Source organism: Plectropomus leopardus, chromosome 15 (assembly GCF_026936395.1).
Source record: "Plectropomus leopardus strain MGB_pleo_1.0 chromosome 15, ASM2693639v1, whole genome shotgun sequence".
NCBI classification, from domain to species: domain Eukaryota; kingdom Metazoa; phylum Chordata; class Actinopteri; order Perciformes; family Serranidae; genus Plectropomus; species Plectropomus leopardus.
The window spans coordinates 15681747-15704731 of record NC_142190.1 but is presented as its reverse complement, the minus strand read 5'-3'; the positions used below and the strand labels follow the sequence as shown (position 1 = coordinate 15704731).

The following is a 22985-nucleotide window of genomic DNA, read 5'->3' as shown; positions in this document are numbered from 1 at the left end:
AGTTCAAACAGAGATAATGTAAAACCTGCATATTATTCAACCCATTACACGGCTTTTTACCGAAGAGATTAATCAGTCCGCCTCAAGCAATGAAAAAAAAAACTGTACATTCTCAGGCTCCACTGTAGCAGAACTCCAACCATAAAACTGCCAGTAGCAGCAACTAATTGCTACAATTTGACAGAAGTGTAACCACAACAACCTAAATGAACACATAATGATTGATGATCAGCTTCTTAGCAACAGGGAATTTTGTGCTCTTGAAATAAATTCAGAATTCAAAATTTTCATTTTTCTAAGTTATCTTGCCATCTGTTTATCTACAGTAACCAAGGAGTGATATCTGTTATGTCCTCAGAGGTCATTGCGTTCTATGATCGTCTATGAAATCTCATCTGTCTTGGCCACAACATAACATGATTTAGGTGTGAGACAATTCTCTGGTATTCAGAAATACCAGAAAGGATGAGTGGTTGTTTTATCTCATGCTGTTGTAACTATCAGAAGAGAGTTGCGCTGAAGGCAAAGAGCTTGCTGGTGCTGAGCTTGCTCCAGTCAGCACATCCACAGCACATAGGTTGTGTTTTTGTTCAATTTTAAAGGCTGGCCTCAGGGCCTCCAGACCATACACACCTCTGTCTGTCTCTCAGAGAGGGGAAATTTGAGGATGTTTTTACAAGTTAGTTCTGACTTAGCCCTTACTCATGCCTTCTTGTGTTTTCTACTGCTTTATTTTATCACGGGGTCACTTCTCTCCTCCATTAAGAGCCTCATGAAAACATCACTGTACACATTAGGTACTGATATGGTGCTGTTAGGCCTTTTGTCACTTCTGAATGAAAATAAGCCTCATGATAAAGAGAAAAGTTTTATGAACGATCAACAATTTTGAGGACTAAAGGGACTGGTAAATATACAGCTCTGCTGCACCATGTGTTGCCTGGGGTTAAAGGAATGTACAGCTGGTGTAGGCAACATCTTTAAACACTTACATGAAAATAAGAGTTTGGGGGAGGAGTGGGTAGAGTTGTTGGTTCGTGTCTGTGGGTGTGGATGTTTATGGGAATAGCTGAGAACCTTTTACACTAGTGGTATTGCAGTAGTTAAAAGCTCTCTTTACACAGATATTGCGCTAAAGGGCCACTATGAAGTCAATTCTTTGCACTGGCTTCTTTGCAATGGCAGCATCATCCCGCTCCAGTGTGTGATTTTAGATAGCATGCTGATGCCGGCATCCCAGAAGCAAAAGAGGCGTAACATTTACCACAACAGCATCTGCCTCTAGTGTGACATATAACATACTTGTTAGCAGCCATGTCTAAAAAATAAAAATGAAATAACGCGGCAATAACAATCATTTATCTTTTGTGACAAACAGTATGGCGGCTGATCTCATCCCCTGCTTGGAGGGTAAGGAGATTCAGAATTTCATTGTTTTCCCAATTATTATTATTATTATTTTAGTTAGCTACTAAATGCAGCTGGCTGCTTTTCAAAATCTCCCGCGGTGGGTTGTATAGATGTCATTAATGCATAGACCACATCCCCAGATGATCCGGTCTCGCAGGTTGTCCCATTTATACAGACACCATTTTGATAGTATCTTTTATACAGAATGGCGAGGCAGCATAACGGCAAAATATTCCCACTTTGAACAGGCTGTGTTATTGAAAAGTTCTAAAGATTGAATTTACCCGTTCAGAATTGTTTAGTTTTGGAGTTGAATGGTCTTTGAATGACGTCGACATTTAGTCAAAATTTAGAGTTTATGTCTGAGTGATATAAAAAATAAAGATGTATGAATTAGATTCATGAATCTCACCCGATGAAAGCAACAAGTGAAACGTAACAAAATGAAGTGACCAACAGTGTGTGGAGAGCAAGAACTTTTCTAAAGTAATATTTGAGCATGGAGTACCTCAGAGTATCAAAAAGCGTTGTGTGGGGTGGAAACAAATACAATCCTGGCACTCTTATTTAAAATCCAGCCTGAAGTGTCCAACACACATAGGTAATATTCATTTAAAACATCATTCAACCCAGAGATAGCATCATGTCAGGTCAGATCTCAGAACGCAGTGTTAGCTGTGAATTCTGGGTATTACAGTAACTTCTGAGACAAATCCGAACTTGACTGTAAGCATAGGAAACAGCATTTTCATCCACCCCCACATGCTCTCAGATTGACAAGGTGAAACTTCATGTTTTTCTCTGAGAAGTGCTGAGTCAGCCCTTCTGCTGTACAGCTCAGTCTTTAACCTGACTCATATGGAATTTCCCTGGTTGTAAAGTCTCATGTTTTTATTCAAGTCAGGAAAACACAGTCGGAGAAAAGAAAGAGAGAAAGAAGGAAAACATGGAATCTGGGATTGTTTGCATAAACCAAGGCTGCCGAGCTACAGTAGGATGACAAGAAAGGTCATACGGCTTGAAGTACATCATACCAAACAGTATTTTAAAGTAATAAAGCAATTTCCACACAACCTTAATTTGTCAGTATTCAAAAGATTTAACCAAATGTGTTTTACAAGCGGAAGCAGCAAGGGTTTTGCATAAATAATACCTAAAAATGTCCTTCACTCTTTTGTTGAGACTTTGGCAGATTATGCCTTCTTGAGTATCCGATGCAAAAATATAGGATTGCAAACCTCTGTTGTTTGTTAAAACTGAGGATCCCCATTTGCTGCATGTGTCCACATGTGAAAAATGATTGTGCACAGAAACAGTCACCATGTACTGTACCTTATTGGAGAAGATCTCTCATTTCCATCACCTATTTTTCATTGGAGAAAAAAAACAGACATGCGCACACACACGTAGGCACACACAATTACCTTAATGCTGCCTGCTGTAAAGAACACCCATAAAGTCCATTTGCCGTAATGTACCCTCAGCCTCCCGCCCGTCTCCTCCCTGGGGAGAATCGTAATGAGTGGACGGGCCACAGGCTGACACGAGGAGAGGAATAAATCCAAGGAGAGGATAGCTGGTCCAGGCTGCACTCTGACCTCAGGCACAGTGCAGCGGTCTGGGCTGTGGGACTAGAGATTGGGTGGGTTCCTCTGGGGGTCACCAGTGTAACTCTTAAATCAGCTACTTAGCTTTGTCGTTTCAAGATGAAGCTACTGTTAAAAGGGAGATTATGAGGACTTGTTAGTGCGTATTAATCCAGCAGTATATTATGCTGTATGTTCTATGAATCAACAAACCTGAGCGTGCTCTGTATGACTTTGCAGCTAATGAAAAACACTCGTCCCTCTCGTTTCATTGAGAACAAGCTTTTGGCATGGACGTATAGTCATAAGTATGGGAAGGCAAATGTTGCACATGGGACAAGGGCACCTTGGTTGGTTCTTTGGCTTCTGTTCCACATCTGTCAGCCGTGACGTTATATCAGTGTGTGTCAGAGAGTGCTAGAGGTAGACAGAGACTCTGCTCTCTTAAAGGACAGAACTGAAACACTTAGGAGTATTAAAATCAGAGGTACAGGCCAGCAGACGAAGCTTGATGGATGGCATTGAGCTTTGTTTGCCAGCAAAAGGAGAAGGAGTGGCCCAGCTGTAAGAGAGATATTCACCACGGGGTCGTTGGTGGCAGTTACCCTGTCGTCTAGTTTGGGGCATCAAGGTGATTTTATGTTTCACTGCATCTCTTAGGAGGTTTTGTTGGAAGAAGTGAAAATGTAGGAGAAGCAGACAAAACACAGACTCAGGAGAGAACAAAAAAGAGGGCCAGAAACAGAGACGCAGCGATAACAGGACCAGACATGTGTGCAAGACAGAGATCACACCAATAAAGAGGAAAGTGAATGTGGCTGTTTGTCTTTCATCTCAGGCCTTGTTGTCAGGGCTCATCTCTCTGCTGCTAGTGATCCTCCACAGAGGCATGAGATGAGGGAGGAAGGTAGGCGAGGCGGATCAATGAACTGAGAACCAGAGAAGAAGGATGTGGTGTGATTGAAAAACTCTGAAAAAAGACAACCAAAAATGATTACTTTTACGTTTCATTGGTGTGTTTTATTCTGAAATCATTTAACCTTGTGCTGTTCATCTTAAAATCCATCACCAGCGGGGACAAAAACAATGAATATGAGAAGAAGTGGTGTTACATCATAGAGGCCACATAAGTCTGCCTAGGCTGCACAGTTCTCTAAGTGTACTATTCCAATAAGGGGAAATAATTTAAATGTTCATTTTGAATTGTGCAAAATGTAAAGGGAGATTCATATTGCTATTGTGCTGTCTGTATGCAAAATGCTTAAAATATGTGTATACAGTGTGCCATCCAAAAGTGCAAATTGCATATGTTCACCGTCATTGTGGCTTTTGTAAAGTAGGCCTCACTTACAAGAATGCGGCAACTATAAACCAAGTGGCAAGCTAAAAAGCATGAAAAGTTTTTCGAGGTCATCCAAATATTTCATACAGTCCTTTCAAATATGGAAAGGATTGGATGAAATGTATGGGTGTGGTGACGGAACAAGAATTCTTTGGGGAAAGGAGGAAAAAAATGTTGAAGCAGAAATGGGCGAGGCCTACACTGATGTCTTGCCTCAAAGAAGGAACCTGTAAACACAAAACAAAAATAGAATTTCACTTTAATTCACCAAATCACAAAAAAAGAGGAAATGTTTATTAAATGGCTGTGAGGGAATCTACACAGTCAGCTGATAGGACAGTCCAGTATATTTGTTAGATAAACTCACAGCAAATGAGCATGATAACACAAGTCGTGATTTGTCATTTGTACAGTGTACCATTTATCCCTCCACAGATGGGTATTCTGAAAAAAGAAAAAGAAAACCTAAATACCGTGGGACAAATTCACAAAAAGATTGCACGGCTTTTGCAACCACTACCTGCACAAAAACTGCAACAAAAAGAAAACATGTAATTCTCAAAGCACCTGCAAACGGTAAAATGTAGCCCTAACTGTGCTGCCACGCAAATAGCATCTCCTTGCCTCTATTTGCACGTCTTTAATTAGAAAACAGACATACATTTGGCTCCATCAGCGACTGCAATCCAGTGTTCCAATAAGCACTATATTTAACCTCTGGTTCACTTCTGTAAGAACTCAAATGATTGCACTTGTCACTTTATGTGATTTCCTAAGTTTCCTGCTTTCTTTTGTGCCTGCAGGCCCTCATTCAGTTGCCAGTCTACATCTCCCAGTGTGAGGAGGTCAGAGTGTTTTTTGAGACCAGACCAGAAGACCTCAACCCACCCAAGGAGTAAGTACCAGAGATGGACACACACACACACACACACACACACACACACACACACACACACACACACACACAGACATACACACAGAACACACATATATATCTCCTCAACTTTCAGGCTCACATACAATGGAAAATGGTCATTGTTCCTCTGGCTGATGTCATATCATGTCACAACCTGCCAACATTTACCCCGCAGCCTGCCAGTAATGAGCATTCGATACACCCTCTAATGGGCATGATTTCATACTGTTGCGCTTCCTGTTGGATTTTTCAAGAAGAAACATACTTAATGGGCTCCTTTTAAACGCTGAGGTAGCATCGAGCATGTAGCTACAAGCTCAGTTGTGGCTCCAGACAGCTGAGACTGCATGATTGCTCTAAAGTTTGCAGACCTGCTCTGTTGTCTCTTGGAAATTTCACTCAACACATTAGCGTCATATCCAGCACTGACAGTTAGTATGTGCCAAAACTAAGACATCAGCAGGCAATGAATGCCAGCGCCCAACACACAAGCACGTGTTGACACACATTTACCTTTACACATCGGCATGGGTTACAAATGTGATGTTATTGAGGTTACCAGCACCTTCGGGGCAATAGAGGTTACGGGTGGCTGGTTTCATAGAGAGCATAATGTGGGCCTCACATTTTGACCCTGGAGATGGATTTTACACCAGCAGCTGTCAGCTGAGTTATTAGTTTTAACCTCTCTGTCATCACATACTGATGCGTGGCACCAGGCGCTGAAAAGTTACCTCAGTCAGCAGGAAATTGAGTTGATAAGTCCTGTGATATATGCCAGGAGTGCATGTAGGGCCAGCAGTAAGCTAGTGTGTAAAGAGTTTTTTTAATTTGTGAGACTTTTTGTGAGATCTTAGTCATTGATGTGAGAGTCTACCACTGTGTCCTAATACCTTATAAGCTTAATACTATAAACCTGTACTGCAGTAATTATTTGAAGTTTACATAACAATAAGCTTTTTTCCTGTTCCTGTTTGAAAAATGTATTAACCTAATCATTTTGTACTGCTACTGCCAAAATGTTGTAAGTATTAATTGCTTAATTTATGTTTTTTGAGATGTTCCTGGCACTGTCCCAACAGTGTCCACTTTATGTTGTTTGCATTGTGGGATAAAAGTGTCCATTAATAACACATCCATAGTCCAGAAACTTCAGTATTCATGCAGCCATTTTCAAGTATACATCATTTATTGTACGACATATGACAAACTGTTACACAGTACAAAACAGGGTTATAACTGCTGCAGTAGCATCCAATTTGAACACAGATCAACATTTTACACCCACAGTTATCCTTAAGTTTCTCTGGCATGCCTTGGTTCAGGAAGCCAAAGTCTGTCCCGTGCTTGTGCAGGTGTGTGTCTGTTTCATATACTGATTGTCCCCCACATTCACCTTGACATTTTAACTCAATAAAACTGCTGAGCCAGTGAAATTGCAAGTGTAACTCCACTGTAAGTTTTCCTTTTAATAATGTCATGCTTTGACCCAAAAACCAGTGGGTGTAGATTTGCCTTGATAATGAGATTTTTCAAAATCTTTTTTTTGTTGGCACAAACAAGAAAATCCCTGTGACCATCAGTTTAGTTCTTCATTCACTGTGTACCAACTGTAGGTCAGCGGGTCTTCTGTCTGTCGCAGTGTTTTGATACTACAGCATGAATGTGAAAATTCTACACGTTGTGGCTTTACTTAAAAAAAAGTTTCCCTTGTGAAATTCAGCGAATAACATGTAATATAATTATTCACACATCTTGTGGAAATCAGAAGAATATTTCTGTTCATATTCTTCTGCATTAAGATAATGTCTATCAGGAGGAGAGTGACTTACACTGAACGAGCGGCTGGGGGCTCCTACTCAAGGACAGTTAACAAGATACATTGCTGTTATGGGAATTGAATATGAGACAGGCACCTCCACCAGCCTCCCGTACTGTCATCTATAATGTGGATGGCTTTAATGTCACTTTGAAGTGTGTCGCCAGTTGCAGTCAGGTGCTTTTGTGAGTTTGCTGTAATGCTCAGGCCTGGGATTATAAAATCAGAGTTGTGTGAATGTGTCACTCAGCAGAGATTCTTTTCTCATCCCAATGTTTTTATTTGTGTGATGACCATAATCTTCTTTAACTCTACCATGAAAAGAAGTGTCTTTATATCTGTGTTTGATCACTAAGAAAGTACCTTCCATACTTGAGTATTTTTGAGAAAGATTTGAAGGAGAACCCTGTGCATGTTATTAGCTCATTTGTAGAAATGCTTGGATTTTACCACTACTATGACAGATTTAAACCATCAGTTTAAGATCAGACTAAATGCTATGCAAATTATCAAATTACACAAACTGGGTAGTGCATTTATTGAAATATTATAATGAACAACAGCTCTGATGTCTGTGCACATTGTTGGAGTACTTCAATTTTATTATCTTCTTATGCCACTATGTTTAAATGACTGCTTTAGTTTTTTCACAGTTAATCATAAGTAAGTATTAAAGAAGAAAAAAAGGCTCCAATTTGATCACATATGACATTAAATGTTAAAAGTTGCTTTTGCATGAGACTATCACAAATTATTCCAATAATATAATACGCTAACACAGAGGCCATTTGATGATTGAATTTCCATTTGCATTGAAGGAATGTTGTGAATGTCGGACCTTTATTTGTAATGGAGTTGTATTGCACTATGGTTTGTACTTAAGTACATGATCTGATGTCCTCTTCCACCACTGGTATCACAAAATGGTGCAAAGACAATATTATCTGCACGTCCAGTCAGTACACACTGCCATGACTAGTTCATAGTTGATTCCTCTTTTATGAGGTAAACTTTTTACTCTCTTGTAGCTGTCTACCAGTTGTATGATTAAAATCAGAGGAGGCTGCCAAGGACACATACCTCCTTACCCCCCCCCCCCCATGAAACCCCAAAGCATGTGTTGGGAGAGGCAGCAGAGAGGGTGAGCATGTGCTCAGAGCGGACGAATATTGGAAAGACCTTGGTTTGTCTTTATTGAAATTGGATTACTTCTCTCTGCTAGTGCAGCCTGTTGTTTGGCTGACTGACAGCAGGGCTGGTGCACAAACACAGCAGCCACTGTGGGAGAAGATTTATCATGGCCTATAAATCTGCTCCACTGAGAGGGACATCTTAGACTTTCGTCTTAAGAGCAGCAACGTGAGAGGAGAGGGAAAGGAGTGCTTAAACTTAAAAAGGAAGTAGAGGGGTCAGAGAACCAGATAAGATGAGTGAGAAGGGAAGGAGTATGTAGAAAGAGGAAGTGATGTAACAAGGAAGGGGCAAGGAAAGGAGGATGGAAAGTAGGGGACATCATAGGGGAAGAAAATAGAATTATATGGAGTCACAGCTTGATGGAAAGAACAAAGAGGAGGTCATATAGGTCAACAGAAGAAGATAAAACAGTACATAAAACAGAGATAAACAGGCGGCTTGAAGTGAAGGAGAGGAGAGGTAGGGATAGAGGAAGAGAAATTATGTAAGGAGGGATTTAATTTACCATTCAAATCACTAATTTGTGAATCCTCTGTTGTACATAACTGTTCACTGTAAGGTTTGGCTCCAGGTGTAGAAACTTTATGGCTTTTATTTTATTATGCCTCTGCGCCGGTGATATCCGAGGCCGGAGGCTTTGTGTTTTTGGGTTGTCCGTCTGCATTTGTCTCATTCATTCTGAACGTGATAACTTAAGAAAACCGTAAGAGAATTTCTTTATATTTGGCACAAATATTCAAGTGGACTTAAGGATGAACTAATTAGATTTTGGTGGTCAAAGGTCAAGGTCATGGTGACCATGCATCATCTCATTCTTGTGAAAGTGACATCTCAAGAGCACCTTGGGGGAATTTCTTCAAATTTGACGTAAACATTCACTTAGATTCAATGAGCTGATTAGAATTTGGTGTTGAAAGGTCAAGGTCACTGTGACCTTGCATACATCTCATTTTCATGAACGCAGTATCTGAAGATGGTCTGAGGGGAGTTTCTTCAAATTTTGCGTAAATGTCCACTTGAACTCAAAAATGAACTGATTAGAATCTGTTTTGTCAAAGGTCAAGGTCACGGTGCTCGTATAAAATATGGTTTTAGCCATAATTTAAGAACTTTGGGAGCCCACCTTGAAACTGTGTTGTTTATTTAGATCTTCTGTACTGCTGGGGGGAAGATGTGTGTGAAGCATCCATGTTTTCACAGACATGGATGTAAACTGTGCAACTTGACTGGTGCACAGAGGCATACAACCGCACGATGGTAAATCTAGTTAGGTGTGCAAGAATCAGTATGAATATATCCAAATAATTTCCTGTAGTAGAAAGGTTGAAATACATCACATCACCTCTCTTCTGTAACAGTAAACTTGTAAAGTGTGTCATCTTCATCACTGCAGTTATTATGTGTCCCTCCATTCGTCATGTGGCCACCATATGACTCAACCCGATGTGTGTTCCCATGAAAGTTGAAATTGAAGTCAGCCCATTGTCTCTTTTGTATAGTGGGAGAATTGATTTGATTTGATACTCTAAACCAGTTACAGTAAAATAATCATATTAGGCCAATGATCCTGGACAGTGTCTACGTCCGGTGCATTACACGACCCTGGTTTCACCTCAGTTCAAAACAAGCATACACATACTGTACGCACACACACTTCTGCTCTATAATAATCCAGATCATTGCTACTGCTTTGGTTGGCCCGACTGGGGATTTCTTTTTATAGTACATCAATGGGCGCGCTCATGGGTATAGATTTATTGAGACTTAAGCCTCAGCAATTAACAGCTCTTCCGATCGAGCAATGCTTTTTATGTGGCTGAGAGCATTCATGTTGATGCAGGGAAACGAACAAGCAGTAGTTGCCAAGAAAAATGATCAAGGGAGATGAAAGAGTGAGTTAAGCAGATGTGGAAGATGTGAGATGGAAAAAGGAAGGCAATGGAGGGCCATTAAGTAAGAGAGTAATATTTAGATAATGAAGAGGGAGAGACAAAGAGTGCGAGAGAGAGTGAATTGCTAAACATTAGCTGCCATTGACTTTTCAGGACATCTGGACATTGAATCAGCTCCTGACTGCTGCTGTGGAGTGATGGTCTATTTATCTGGCTAATGTCTAAACCAGACACAGCAGATGCTGTATTGAATTTAACATCAGACTAAATTTCAGATATCAGCTATATAGAGGCTCTTTATGGCCATCGACCTGTGTCGGAGAAAGAGAAGCAGAGATATGGATCCTTTTCTTGTGAGTCTGAGGATATTCTAATGGGTAACAATAATGTTACTAATTATTGTTAATTATTTTCTGTTGTAATCAGCGTGACAAACAACGACCGAATTAAATCAGTTCAAAGTGTATTTAAAAGGCATCATGAGAACCAGTTTGCCAAAAAAAAAAGTTGGTACCTGAAAACATTAGTAGCAATAGAGATGGTACTAGTAACAACAGTAATTAAGTAATTTATGAAGTAAATGCAGAAATACAACAGTCAAACATCCTAGAACACAAGAATCATCCTGTCCTGTCTTTACAAGGCTCATTCCTGCAAAGTATGGATTGAAATATAACAAATAGCCGAAAGTAAAATAAATCAGACTCAATTATTATTAGGGCTATTGTGTCATCTCTTCTTTCTCTTCACGTTTTAAGACATCTGTGCGATGGTGTGAATTGATATAAGTATTAGTTATAATATTCAACAAGGAATGTCACCTTATCTCTGCAAAGTGATTTGATATTTCCTGGCGCTAAAGTAATGATTTTCTCTCTTTATCAGGGAGCCCATCGGAAAGAAGAAATCAGGTAAGACACAGCTTTATTTGTGTATTTAAAATGCAAATGGTGCTAGGCAGCCTCGGCTGTAGTGTGTTATTCTGTCCTATTCTGAAAATTATTTCAGAGGAGAAAAAGAATCAGGTGTTATAGTTTTAATGCTTTTATTTGAAATCACCTTTTATTACTTCTATTCATCATGACTACAAGTCTTTTACAATTCATCTGTAGTATATAATATGACATCATCTCCATCTAGTGGTCACTGAGTTTTACATGGGTTAAAACTTTTTTAGTGTTATTGCCCAAATGGCCTGGTTTCAGGACAAAGTCATATTCTGTTTGTACTTAAATGTTTTCTTGGAGTTGACCATTACAGAAACCACATTTTGCCATTGTTTCACTGTTTCTTTTCATTTTCTCTCTTCCCTCTCCATTCATCTAATATTCTTAAGTTGCATCCATGTCATGTTTTTTTCAGTTTTCTTCTCCATTCATTTTCCTTTCCATTAGGGATTGTGGAGAGAGCGACTACTTTCCTAAAGCGAGGTAGTAAACACTTGGTGGTGCTGTGTGTGTGACCCAGCAGGTTGCTAGCGGCCTGTTCCCTCCCTCTCCTCCCCTGGCCCGGGCAGGTGGGATGTGGCTCTGTTGAAGGCTTGGAGCTTACATTGGTGTCTTACAGGAAGCAAGCAACTCATTTTTGGGTGCATTTTAAGTATATTGTGTTCAGACAAAATAGAGAAGACTGAAGATAATTGCAAAATTTCAACTGGAGGATAAATGGTATACTGAACATTGTTAACTGCAGAGCCTGATGTAGTTGTTACTGAAGAGTATTTTGTGTGTGTGCAAGAAACATTAAGAGGAAAGGCTGAGTAAAATTCACATGAAATAGTGATTTAAAAGTTACCCTGAATTACTTGGGTTATTCTTACTAACTTGTTGATTTATGTGCCCTGTCAGATTAAACTTAACCTGATTTTAGGTTCCAGTTCTGCTTTTGAGAAATTAAAGCAATATTTATATGTATATTAGGGCTGGCAATATTTTACAGTATTTTTGACCAAATACCTTGATATCGATACTACCATGATATTGTAGGGTTGATTATTGGTTCTTCCTCAAAATATTTACACAATGACACAATGGATAATGACTAAGTGGGTAAAGGTAAATAATAGAAGAGTTAAAACTGTCTGCTAAGTTAAAAATTGACATCACTTTACTGTAATGCAGCCTTTGAAATCATGAAAAGACACCACTTATATAGTACAATAATACAATATCCGAAGTCTGAGATAATATTTAGTCTTATATCACAATATTGACAAAATATCAATATATTGCCAAGCCCTGATTTATATTCCTGATTGACAAAATTGAGAAGCTGTTACGGATTAATTTGAAAAAAAAAATGGCTGTTTAATTAACCCATTTGCCTATCTTGCTGCTACTCACTGTAGGCTGTGCCGTTTTGAATCGTAGAATATCTGTACTTTTAAAGATTATTTTTTGGGCATTTTTGCTTTTATTAGATAAGACAGAGAGACAGCGTGAAAGGGGGAGAGGGAGAGGGGACGACAGGCAGCAAAGGAATTGAACCTGCGGCCGCTGCAGTGAGGACACTGCCTTCATACATGGAATATTTTTACTGTAAAATTAACTAATAAATGTAATCTTTTAGGGTTTGTTATCGACACATTATTAAAGAACATAAGTCAAAAGACAACAGCCACAGTGATATTAGTTTGTGCTGCTGATTGTATCGTCAGCCCGCTTATATTCAAAAAGATTTTTTTTCAGGCTTCCTTCAGGTGCTAACATTGGTGGCGGGTCTTAGTGGCGCTGGTTTGTTTCTGTGTGGAAATCACAGCCATGTTGATGATCAATTTAACCCTCTTTACTAAATCCACTACCTTTCACTGCCATCCTCCAAATCTCCTATTTTCCCTCTGTCAGTTTCCTTCACGCCATCTCTCCAATCACATCCGCTCATCCTCTGCTTCATGTCTGGGTGAATCTCCATACTCTAAGTAAGCCTCCTCTCACTTTAAACTCTTTACTCAAAAGGTTTTGCACAAATTTAGACCTTGGAATTATTCATGGCATTTCATGGGCATTTTGACTGATCTGTGAAGACACTGGCTTTTCAGTAAAGTTCCTTAAAGTGTGCATAAAATCTGACATTTCAAAAGGTCATATTCCCTTCAGCCAGGGAGATGCAAGAAATTTTAAAGGTCAATATCTCAAAGCGACACTGATGAATGTTATGATTCTAAGCGAGTGGACATTCATTTAATATCAAATTAACAAGAATGATCAAAGATCCTCTCTGAAAAGCAGAGGGTAAAGAGTGGAGGCTTTTTTTACATTATTGAGATTTCATCCTTCGCTTAACAAAGGAGAAGAAAGTGGCAAAAGAGATAAATGAGTCTTGTTTTGATTTTTGCTCCTTAACAGGAGATGCAACATCAGCGGACCCTCTCCTCCTAGACCAGTATGTGGCAGTAACAGATTATGAGAAGCAGGAGAGCTCTGAGGTCAGCCTACATGTGGGTCAGGTGGTGGAGGTCATAGAGAAAAACGAGTCCGGTAAGTTCTATACAGCATCCAGTATGCTTTCAGTATTTTCTCAAGTTTAGATTGTGCAAAGGTTTGATGGTTTATAATTTTAAAAAAACTACTTGGGATGTACTACTAATATTTTCCTAACAGCCGTGGATGGTAACAGGCATGTGCCAGTTTTCTGCAAATTCTCTTCAAATTTGACTTACATTTGTGTTGAAAGGTGACGTTGTGCGTAACAAGTATTTTGGACATTATTTCTATCATCAGCTTTCCTGTAAAATGAATTGTGAAATTAATAGAATACAAATATCCGCCACACATTTCAACATTGAATTACTGCAATTTTTTAAATTGAATTCTCTCTGGATATCTTGTATGCCAACATGTTTGTATTCTTTTCATTTAGGATGGTGGTTTGTTAGCTCAGAGGATGCCCAGGGCTGGGTCCCTGCCACCTGCCTTGAAGCACAGGATGACCCTGATGACTTCTCTTTTCCAGGGGAAGAAGGTACAGTAAGCTTTCTACCTTGTTACTATTGTTTCAGATTTTCCCCAAAAAGGGAAGTTAAGGATCTTTAGAGGCCAAGTAGCATTTACTCTCAAACCTAATTGTATGTATATGTTGTTTTTTATCCTCTGAATGAGAGCAAGTAGAGGTTAAACTTTACTTTAATGCAATTTTGACAAAAATGTCTTGGGCTGTTATCATTCCATTGCCTTCGAAAGTGCAAAACACAAGAAGTGCCATGTCGTTTGGCTTATCAATAGAAGTATTAGTCCAGGTTAGATGATGTGCGTATCTGAAGAGCAAATGTGACAAGAGAGCTACTTTACTGGAGAGTTTGTTTGTGTTGACGCCAGGACACATTGTATGTGCCATAAATGCAGGTGTTTTGATGAACATGATATTATGTAAGTGTGTGTTGTTCTTGAGAACAGCAACCCAAATATGTTAAAAACCTCAATAACAGAGCACGCATTGGTATAAATATGAATTATATATTTTACTCTGCACAAAATGTATGTGTCAGTAATACATTAAAAGGTGAAAACTGAACAACACATGAACAAATAGGGGAAAAAGCTGTCTGTGACATACATTGGGGTAGATTCCATTAAAGCTCAATGTAGATGCTCAAAGATGCTGGTAATAATCTGTAATGATACATTACAGCACATGACAGGAGCCCGACTAAGTAAAGAGCAGAACCCACCAAATATGCAAATTACAGACCACATTTTAAGTATTGGCAAGCCTAAGACGGACATGGTATGAAACTGACTGCCGTGTCCTTGTTCAGCATGTCACTTCTCTGAGCCCTGAAATTAGAGACATTATCACAGACATATAGCTATATAACACACACAAAAAAAAAACAGAAGCAAACTAGGAGAGTGCAGACCTCCGCCAAGGCCAAGTGGCGTGGTGTTAACAAAAGTGAAAAATAACTCTTGTATTCGCCTGCCCCGCCTCAAAATTTAAGTTTTGTGAAAATCGGGCCAGTAGCTTGCACATTGTTGACAAACAAACAAATCAGACCAAAAGCATAACCTCCTTGGCGAAGGTAATAATAAATTAGCAATTTAGTGACTACATAAAGTATGATCATGTTGTCCTTGTGCTAGTCTGCATCAGTTCTGTAAGTCTTCCATTTATGAAAGATATCATTTTAATAGTCGCAAGACAATGCATAGGGCCAACATTACCCCATAGATCACTGTCAACAATGAACTATATGATCTATGACTGATTATTAAAAGAACAAATTGTAATTAAAGGAGCCCTTTCAGGCAGTAATTATAGTCAGTAACACACTGGTATGGACAGCACACGAGGTTTGAGGCTGGAAAGGGGCTTCAAAGGAAATTAAGTAGTTTAGGCACACTAATACTGAGAATGCTTTCATTTAGGATGAAAACATCCTCCAGATGGCATATGTAATGTTCACTTCCTATTTTGCCCCACTTACTGTGCTGGGATGTCAGTGCCTCGGAGATTCTGGTCACTGCCAAGGCACGTGGGTCGTCGCAGAACTTTAGGGGATCTATTCAGCACAGGCTTTGGGCAAGGTGGAGCGCACGCCTTTCTTCTCCCCCCTATTCTAAATGTGTGTTTGCACATGCATAGACAACTATGCATGTTTGTATGTCCATGTGTACGCATGACGTTTGTTGCATGAAAGATCCGAGCATGTAATTTAAGTCCTTGCATGCAGTATTGATTTTGTATTTTTATTCAATATGAATAAAAAGATAAATTGATTTTAAAAGAATTTATCATTTAATTCATTAAAAACTTGACATACGTGTAGTATGGCATAGAATATCTCATATATAATAACATAGAATATCTCATATATAATATTGGTAGAAATAATAAAAACTGTAGAAATGGCTGCATTTGTAATACAGTAACAAGTTTGTGCTGTTTGTGGTCAACATTTGTGGAGGATGTATGTGTGTTTTGTGTGTTGCACATGTGTGTATCTTTACATCTTCTCCCTCCACAAGATGCTGCTCAAGCCTTGCTTCATTTAATTAGTTAGCTAATGTAAAAACAATCCACTTCTGTAGCAATTACAGTCTCTCATCCTAAGTTACACACAGAGAGGGTTGTGATGGAGGAAGGATTCTGAACCTTTTCATCAAAGGGTTGCAGACATTTCCACTGCATATAAATTACAAGTTAAAATGACTTCATAAGCACTTTGAATTTGAGAAAAGTTACAGTTTGAAATGCTGTAAGCCATTGTAATCCAAATGTGCCACTGTGTGCTTTGTTGCCCATGCTGTTACCCTACATCGGTATTTATTTGTGCTCCCTCCAATTTTGGTCAACCTTTACACAGTAAACTTCAAAACAGTCATGTGCTTGTATTTAACAATATCGTCTTTTTATGACTCCAGAGGAGAAATATTCAGTGATTTACCCGTACTCGGCCAGGGACCAGGATGAGATCGACCTGGAGAGAGGCATGATTGTTGAGGTGATTCAGAAGAACCTTGAGGGCTGGTGGAAAATCAGGTAATGAAAAAAAAAATACAGTAACTCTGGAAGTAAGTAAATATCTTAAACAAAAAAAAAAAATCTGGATTCAAACAAGAGTTCCTGTGTTTAAAAACATGAATTGACATCAGAGCCAACATAATAACCAGAGGCAAAATGCTTAACCCACTTATCTCATTGTACAGACTGCCACTTAAGTGTACCCAGTCTGTTTTTTTTCACTGTTCTCTCACCTGAAGCCATGTTATTTACATCTCTCCTCCGCTCAGGTACCAGGGCCGTGAGGGCTGGGCCCCAGCCTCCTACCTGAAAAAGAATGACATCCAGGGACAGAGGCAGTCTGCAGGCGCTGCTGCTCATGCCAGCACCAATGACCTAGACGGGTTTTCTAAGCAGAACCAGCAAAACAATGCAGCCAAAGAGAACCGGGACAACAGCCAAAAAGAAAACCGACTCTCCTTTTTCTCTGACAACAAAAGTAATCAGTTTCATATCTAAAGAATTATTTTTCATTTTTGCTGCATCACTTATATTTCAAGCTATTTATCTTTATCTTATTTAATGTAAATTAAAAAAAAGAAAATCATAATACCAGGATATGTACATACACTCTAAAAATGTACAAAAATTATTATATGTGAAATAATAAACCATCATTTGACACAATAGCTCTTATTGACCAGCCTAGTATTCAACACCAATTCTAAATCAAAACCTATGTAAAATGGATAAAAATTTAAATTTAAAAAAATGTGTAAGATTTTCATACTGTTTTGACATATACGACTTAAAATAATTCATTGGATTTTTAATTATTATTTTTTAATCCACAGAAGTGGGAGCAAGACACAGACCTCCTCCACGCAGAGATCTTACCATTGTAAGAGATCCAGTTCAAATCTCAATTTGACACAGTGGGGATTTCTATTTGAAAATCAACCAGGTTTTCTCAGCAAGTAATTTTTCATCAATGTCACCTTTATGTGTGTCTCTCACGTTGTGCAGCCGCGTGGTTCAAACCTTCCCAAGCCGCCCATACCTCCTCAGGTTGAGGAAGAGTTCTACACCATAGCGGACTTCCAGACCACCATCCCTGATGGCATTAGCTTCCAAGCTGGAGTCAAAGTTGAGGTGAGTTAGGCACTTCTTAAAATGTATTAAAATAAAACATACAGGGAAAATTTTGTTTGAATAAAGATTTGTCCTTTTTCTGAAAATGTATGTCTGTCAAACATTGTAACTTTGTAACATAATAAAATAGCATGTCTCCTGTTTTACTTAATAGGTGATCGAAAAGAATAGTGGTGGCTGGTGGTACATCCAGATAGATGACAAAGAGGGCTGGGCCCCTGCTACCTTTATTGACAAATACAAGAAGACCAGTAATGCTCTGCGACCTAATTTTCTTGCACCTCTTCCCAATGAGATGGAGAAGCTGCGACTGGAAGATGGTGGTTCTTCAAATGTTTCAGGCTCAGATGACAGCTGGTCAAAGCCTTTACCTGATGAGCCAACTACAGGGCCTGAATCCTGTGCCCGGCCAAAGCTGAGAGATTGGAAGTCTGGTGCCAGCAAGGGGGGCTCTGCCCTTTCTGGGCCATTACCTCCAGCACCAGTCGCCCCTCCAGCTGAGGAGAAACCAGCTCTGCCACCTCGAAGAGAGTCCATTAATAAGAGCTTTGAATTAGACGTGTCAGAGAAAGTGAGATCTGATCATTCCAAACCTATGCCTCCCAAACCCCCAACTCCTGGGGTCATAATGCCGCTCGTTACACCCAAAGCAGCCCCCTTCAAACAGGACAAACCACAAGAGACCAAGAAAGAAGATAAGAGCAAAGCTCTTCACCTTCGCAATGAGATGGGTCTTGAATGTGGCCACAAGATCTCTGCCAAAGAGGTGAAGAAGTTTAATCTGAAACCTGTACCTAAACAGCCACCAAAACCAAAATCAGAAGCACAGGAGGAGAAACCAGAGGTAGCTGGCACAGCTGTGTTTATGAAACCGAAGCCTATGATCCGACCTAAACCTGTTCCAGCTGCGAAGCCAGATCCTCCAGCAGAGAACAAGCTAGACATCACCAACCTGAGAAGCAAACTGAGGCCATCAAAACCTGCAGATCCTAGCTCTACTTCAGCTGAGGTGAACCATCAAAATGACACCGCAGTAAATAGTTCTCATCCCAGTGCTCCCACGAGCTCTCCCCCCATCCATATCCCTACTCTCAACAATGGTAAGCATTGCGATGAGCCAAAACTCCCACCAAAACACATGAATGGTCACAGCCAGGAGAGCTCATCACCCCCTGCCAAACCAGCAGTGCCTCCCCACAAAGAACCACCACAGAGACCCCCCACCCTGGCCCCAAGGAGACCTCCTCCTCCAAAGAAGACAGATCCATCCAGCCCGACCGAGCTCAAACCTCCAGCTCCTCTTAGAGAAATCCAGGATGTTCCCAAGAGCCTACCATCCCAACTCAGCAGACCCCCTCCCCCTAAACCCAAAGCGTTTGCTCAGGCACCTCCAAGCAAAGAGAAAGAAGAGCCCAAAGTGAATAAAGTCCCAATTCCTCCCAAGCCCCAGCTGAAGAGCGAGAAGCCTGGCCCACCCAAGGACAAGCTTCCACCTTTACTCATGGATCATAGTAAGGATGAGCTGTATTTAGCTGTGGCGGACTTTGAAGGTGATGACCAAACTTCCAGCTTCAAGGTGGGTACAGTGTTTGAGGTGCTGGAGAAAAACAGCAGTGGCTGGTGGTTCTGTAAAAACGTAGGACAAGAAGTTGAGAGCTGGATTCCCTCGAATTACCTGAGCAAAAAACCTTAGTGTTGCCATACGAATACATAAACAAATGATTTCAGTGAATGAAATATCACTAATTAGCATTTTTAATTTATAGGTACCTTTTTTTTTTTTTAGTGCCACATTTTTAGTATGTTGTGTTTTAATAAGAATATTCTATCTAAACTAAACCAGCAATAACACATGACCTTGTTGGGTCTTGTAATGTTTACTTTTTCTTGTTTTTATCTAAATTTTACATCTTAAAAAAAAATGCTTATGTTGCCATATGCTAGTCGCAGCCTGTTTCAGTCTTGCCATAAAAAAGACTATAACAGCGGAAAATGTATTTCCACCCATGCCTTCTATAATACGGTGCCTCTAGATTATATGCAAAGTGCTTCAGTGCTTAATATACTGTAGGCCTATTCCTTGTTGAAATTTAAAAGAAAAAAACAAAACAAAACAAAACTCTAGACACTACATGTTCAAATCCAGCAGAAGACAAAAAATCCTAAATCCCTTAGACAAAGGCTTTACTTGAACTCACCGGAGGAGTTCAATGATATCTGTGCTATCAAGTGCTATTAGCGGTTACTAAAAGAGATGTCTTTGCCAAGTAGAAGTGCTGTTTGTTATACAAGAACCATGCATATTTGTTTTTGCGCTATGGCAATGCTTTTCTTCATGGACTGCTTAATTAATGTTGCAGTGACTTGTAACCCATGTGCACTTTCAGTCATTTAGAGGTTTGCACATGCTGAAGGATGAGGAAGTTTACCAGAATGCATTTATTTCTTAGTTTTACATTTTATTGTTTTTACATTTACATGTTTTTTTATACTCACTTTAAAAAAATATCCACCAATGTAAAAAAAAAAAAAAAGAAAAAAAGACTGACATGTTGAAAAGAATCTCTCTGTCAAAGTATTATAACGTAATCATGTTATCTCACATCTGAAAATAAGAACGAGACTTGCAGAGCATATCTGCATGTCTGCACCAGATGTGTGACCGATAAAACAAGAAAATGGTGATCTACATGATTTGTGCAATGATTTACAGTATTGTAAGTGTACAGTCTGTTCTTGACCGAAGTTTGGTGCTCGAATAACAGCAAAGTATAAAAATAATGTTTTACATTAATGCTTGACTGGTCTCAAGCATGGTTAGTATAGAAAATATATTTTATTGTACAGAATTGAGAGGCATATCTTAACTGTTGTCACTTTGTCTTTGATGGTGCATCCATAAGATTCTCTATTCTGTACTGATGAAGGGATAAGAGGAAAAAAGAGCCAAGAAGGAGTTGTTGGTATGTTCATGAAAAGTGCTAATCAGATCAAACACAGTGGGTTCTGTCAGTTTTGTTTCTTTTTCTGTCAAGAGATACAAAGAAATCACTTGACAAAAGTATTAGAAACAGCTGATTGACCAAGTAGTCCAGAAATTGTCTACAATTAATTTTTTTTAAGTTAAGTGTTAGGTTTACTAAATACAGTAAATAAAAGTACTGTACATTTATGGTTCTCCAAACAATCAGACAAGGCTTCAAGCGGTAACATTGCTTCTAGTCGCTATATTGTTATTCCACCCATAGTTTATAAAGCAAAAACAGTATGTTACCAACTAGAAAGAAGATATTGCTTTGTTGTTTTTTTTTATGAGGACAAACAGCAGCAACATACAGTACAATGTAAGGCAAATTTATGGGTTGATTTATGGGTTCATCATTTCAGTGTTGTATTCTTATTCACTTTTTTCTATGTACTTTTCATTACATTGAGTCTCTTTTTACTTAAGTCAATAAAAGTTTCTGATTTCTCAGTTCAGCTGTCATACACTGTCTTAATTGGTAATTTAAAAATCCCCAAAAACATGTTCACTGCTGGAATGTTCCTGTGTTGTGCGTCTCTAACTATAACTTTTTAATGCTATTTTAGACAACTCACTAAACTATGACATTTATGCTATTTTGGGCAACATACTATACTATGACTTTTTGATGCTATTTTCATTGATATACTATACTATAATGTTTTTATGCTGTTTTGTCATGTTGTCCAAAAATGCGCCAAAATGTCATACTAAAGCATGTCGTCCAAAAATGCGTCAAAACGTTATACTATAGCATGTTGTTCAAAAGTGAGTCAAAACATAATTTCCTCCCAGAAAAGTTCTGAACGTCACACCAAAAATCAATGTCATGATTAATGAACAGTTATTTGGCTTTTTGCTTCTCCGCATAGTTCACTGACACACTTTCATTTGACCATGGTGTGTTGGAGTGTATAAACATGTGATTTATTATTATTTCTTAAACTTTCCAGCATTATATAAAAATTAAAAGTTCCATCTTAAACAAACTTCAGGTGAATTTAAGCACATTGTGCTGATAATAGGCCAACCTCTCCTGACTGCAGGACTTGTCTCTGACTTCAGCTTCTGTGAATCTTCAGTAAACTTCTGTGATATTAATCATTTTACTTTTCATGATTTAATGAAAAAATCTAGAGCCATATGAATATCAGAAATATCTGACGTATAATGGATGTTGCTATTTATTATGTAATTTATGAAGGCTTGTTTGGGGTGGTCTGTAGCTCACCTGCTAGAGCGTGCACCTCTCAAGCTGAGGCTTTGCTGCAGCCTGGGTTCGATTCCAGCCTGTGGCCCTTTGCAGCATTTCTTACCCCCTCTCTCTCCCACGTGTCCTGTTATGCTACAACTGTCTTATCACTAAAGGGAAAAATCCCCTAAAAATAATCTTTAAAAAAATAAAGGCTTGATCATTAAAACGTTATAAATTTCTTCTTAAGATTGTATGAGATTTTGCTTTTGTTAACTTTGTGCTCCCATAGTATGGGACAGTGGTCACTGAAATACAGGCGTGTCTGGTGGCTGAGTGGATAAAGCAGACGCCTGTTAAATGAAGGCAGTGTGCTTGCTGCAGTGGCCTTGGGTTCAACTCCTGCTCGTGGCTCTTTGCTGCATGTTGTTCCATCTTTCTTTCCCCCTTTTACACTTTTGATCTGTCCTATCTAATAAAGGCTAAAATGCCAAAAAAAATCTAAAATCAAACTACAACCAGCTTGTGGTTCGCAAAACGACAGATAACTTATACTAAACTGTCAGTAGACTCTTGGTTAGCAGATGGAGGTCTATAGATATATATATACCTATATACCTATAAAATCACTGATGTGGGGCCTAAAGTTATCTTTAGGACAAGCATTTCAAAGCCTTTTGGCTTAGCGATGGAATCTACCACCATTACAGACAATCCCACTTTCATTTAAACATCTACCCCCCCCCCGCTCTCTAGTTTTTGGCGCCTCGTAGCGGGACTTTAATACAGTCCATCTTGGATGAAATACTGACTGGAAGTAGGTTTTTGGTGTTAATCCAACTGTTCCTTGAAGAAGATGGATTGGTGGATCTGTCTGTGATTCTAACAGGATTATTTATAGGTATGGGAGTAGGAGGACTAGCAGACAGGCAGTGGAAGCTAGAGGGTACTAAATAGGTGGCACTGTATGAGCCCTGCAACATACTAGTAGATGCATTTAAACCAAGTTATGCACTGAA

The 22985-nt window shown here is 39.2% G+C and overlaps 1 protein-coding gene across 4 annotated transcripts in view; it reads left to right on the top strand.

Moving 5' to 3' along the window:
- Positions 1-21224, top strand: part of sh3pxd2b (SH3 and PX domains 2B) — a 46391-nt gene extending 25167 nt beyond the window's left edge. The window contains exons 5-15 of one of the 4 annotated variants that reach the window (XM_042498889.2): positions 5142-5233; positions 11045-11070; positions 11554-11589; positions 13504-13635; positions 14018-14119; positions 15598-15681; positions 16519-16636; positions 16888-17096; positions 17452-17498; positions 17624-17749; positions 17904-21224. In XM_042498889.2, the coding sequence (XP_042354823.2) occupies positions 5142-5233; positions 11045-11070; positions 11554-11589; positions 13504-13635; positions 14018-14119; positions 15598-15681; positions 16519-16636; positions 16888-17096; positions 17452-17498; positions 17624-17749; positions 17904-19442 (2511 nt within the window). In that variant the 3' untranslated portion in view covers positions 19443-21224. The remainder of the gene's footprint in view (positions 1-5141; positions 5234-11044; positions 11071-11553; positions 11590-13503; positions 13636-14017; positions 14120-15597; positions 15682-16518; positions 16637-16887; positions 17097-17451; positions 17499-17623; positions 17750-17903) is intronic. The other 3 variants (XM_042498890.2, XM_042498891.2, XM_042498893.2) reach the window with 3 other exon arrangements.
- The last annotated feature ends 1761 nt before the right edge of the window (positions 21225-22985 follow it).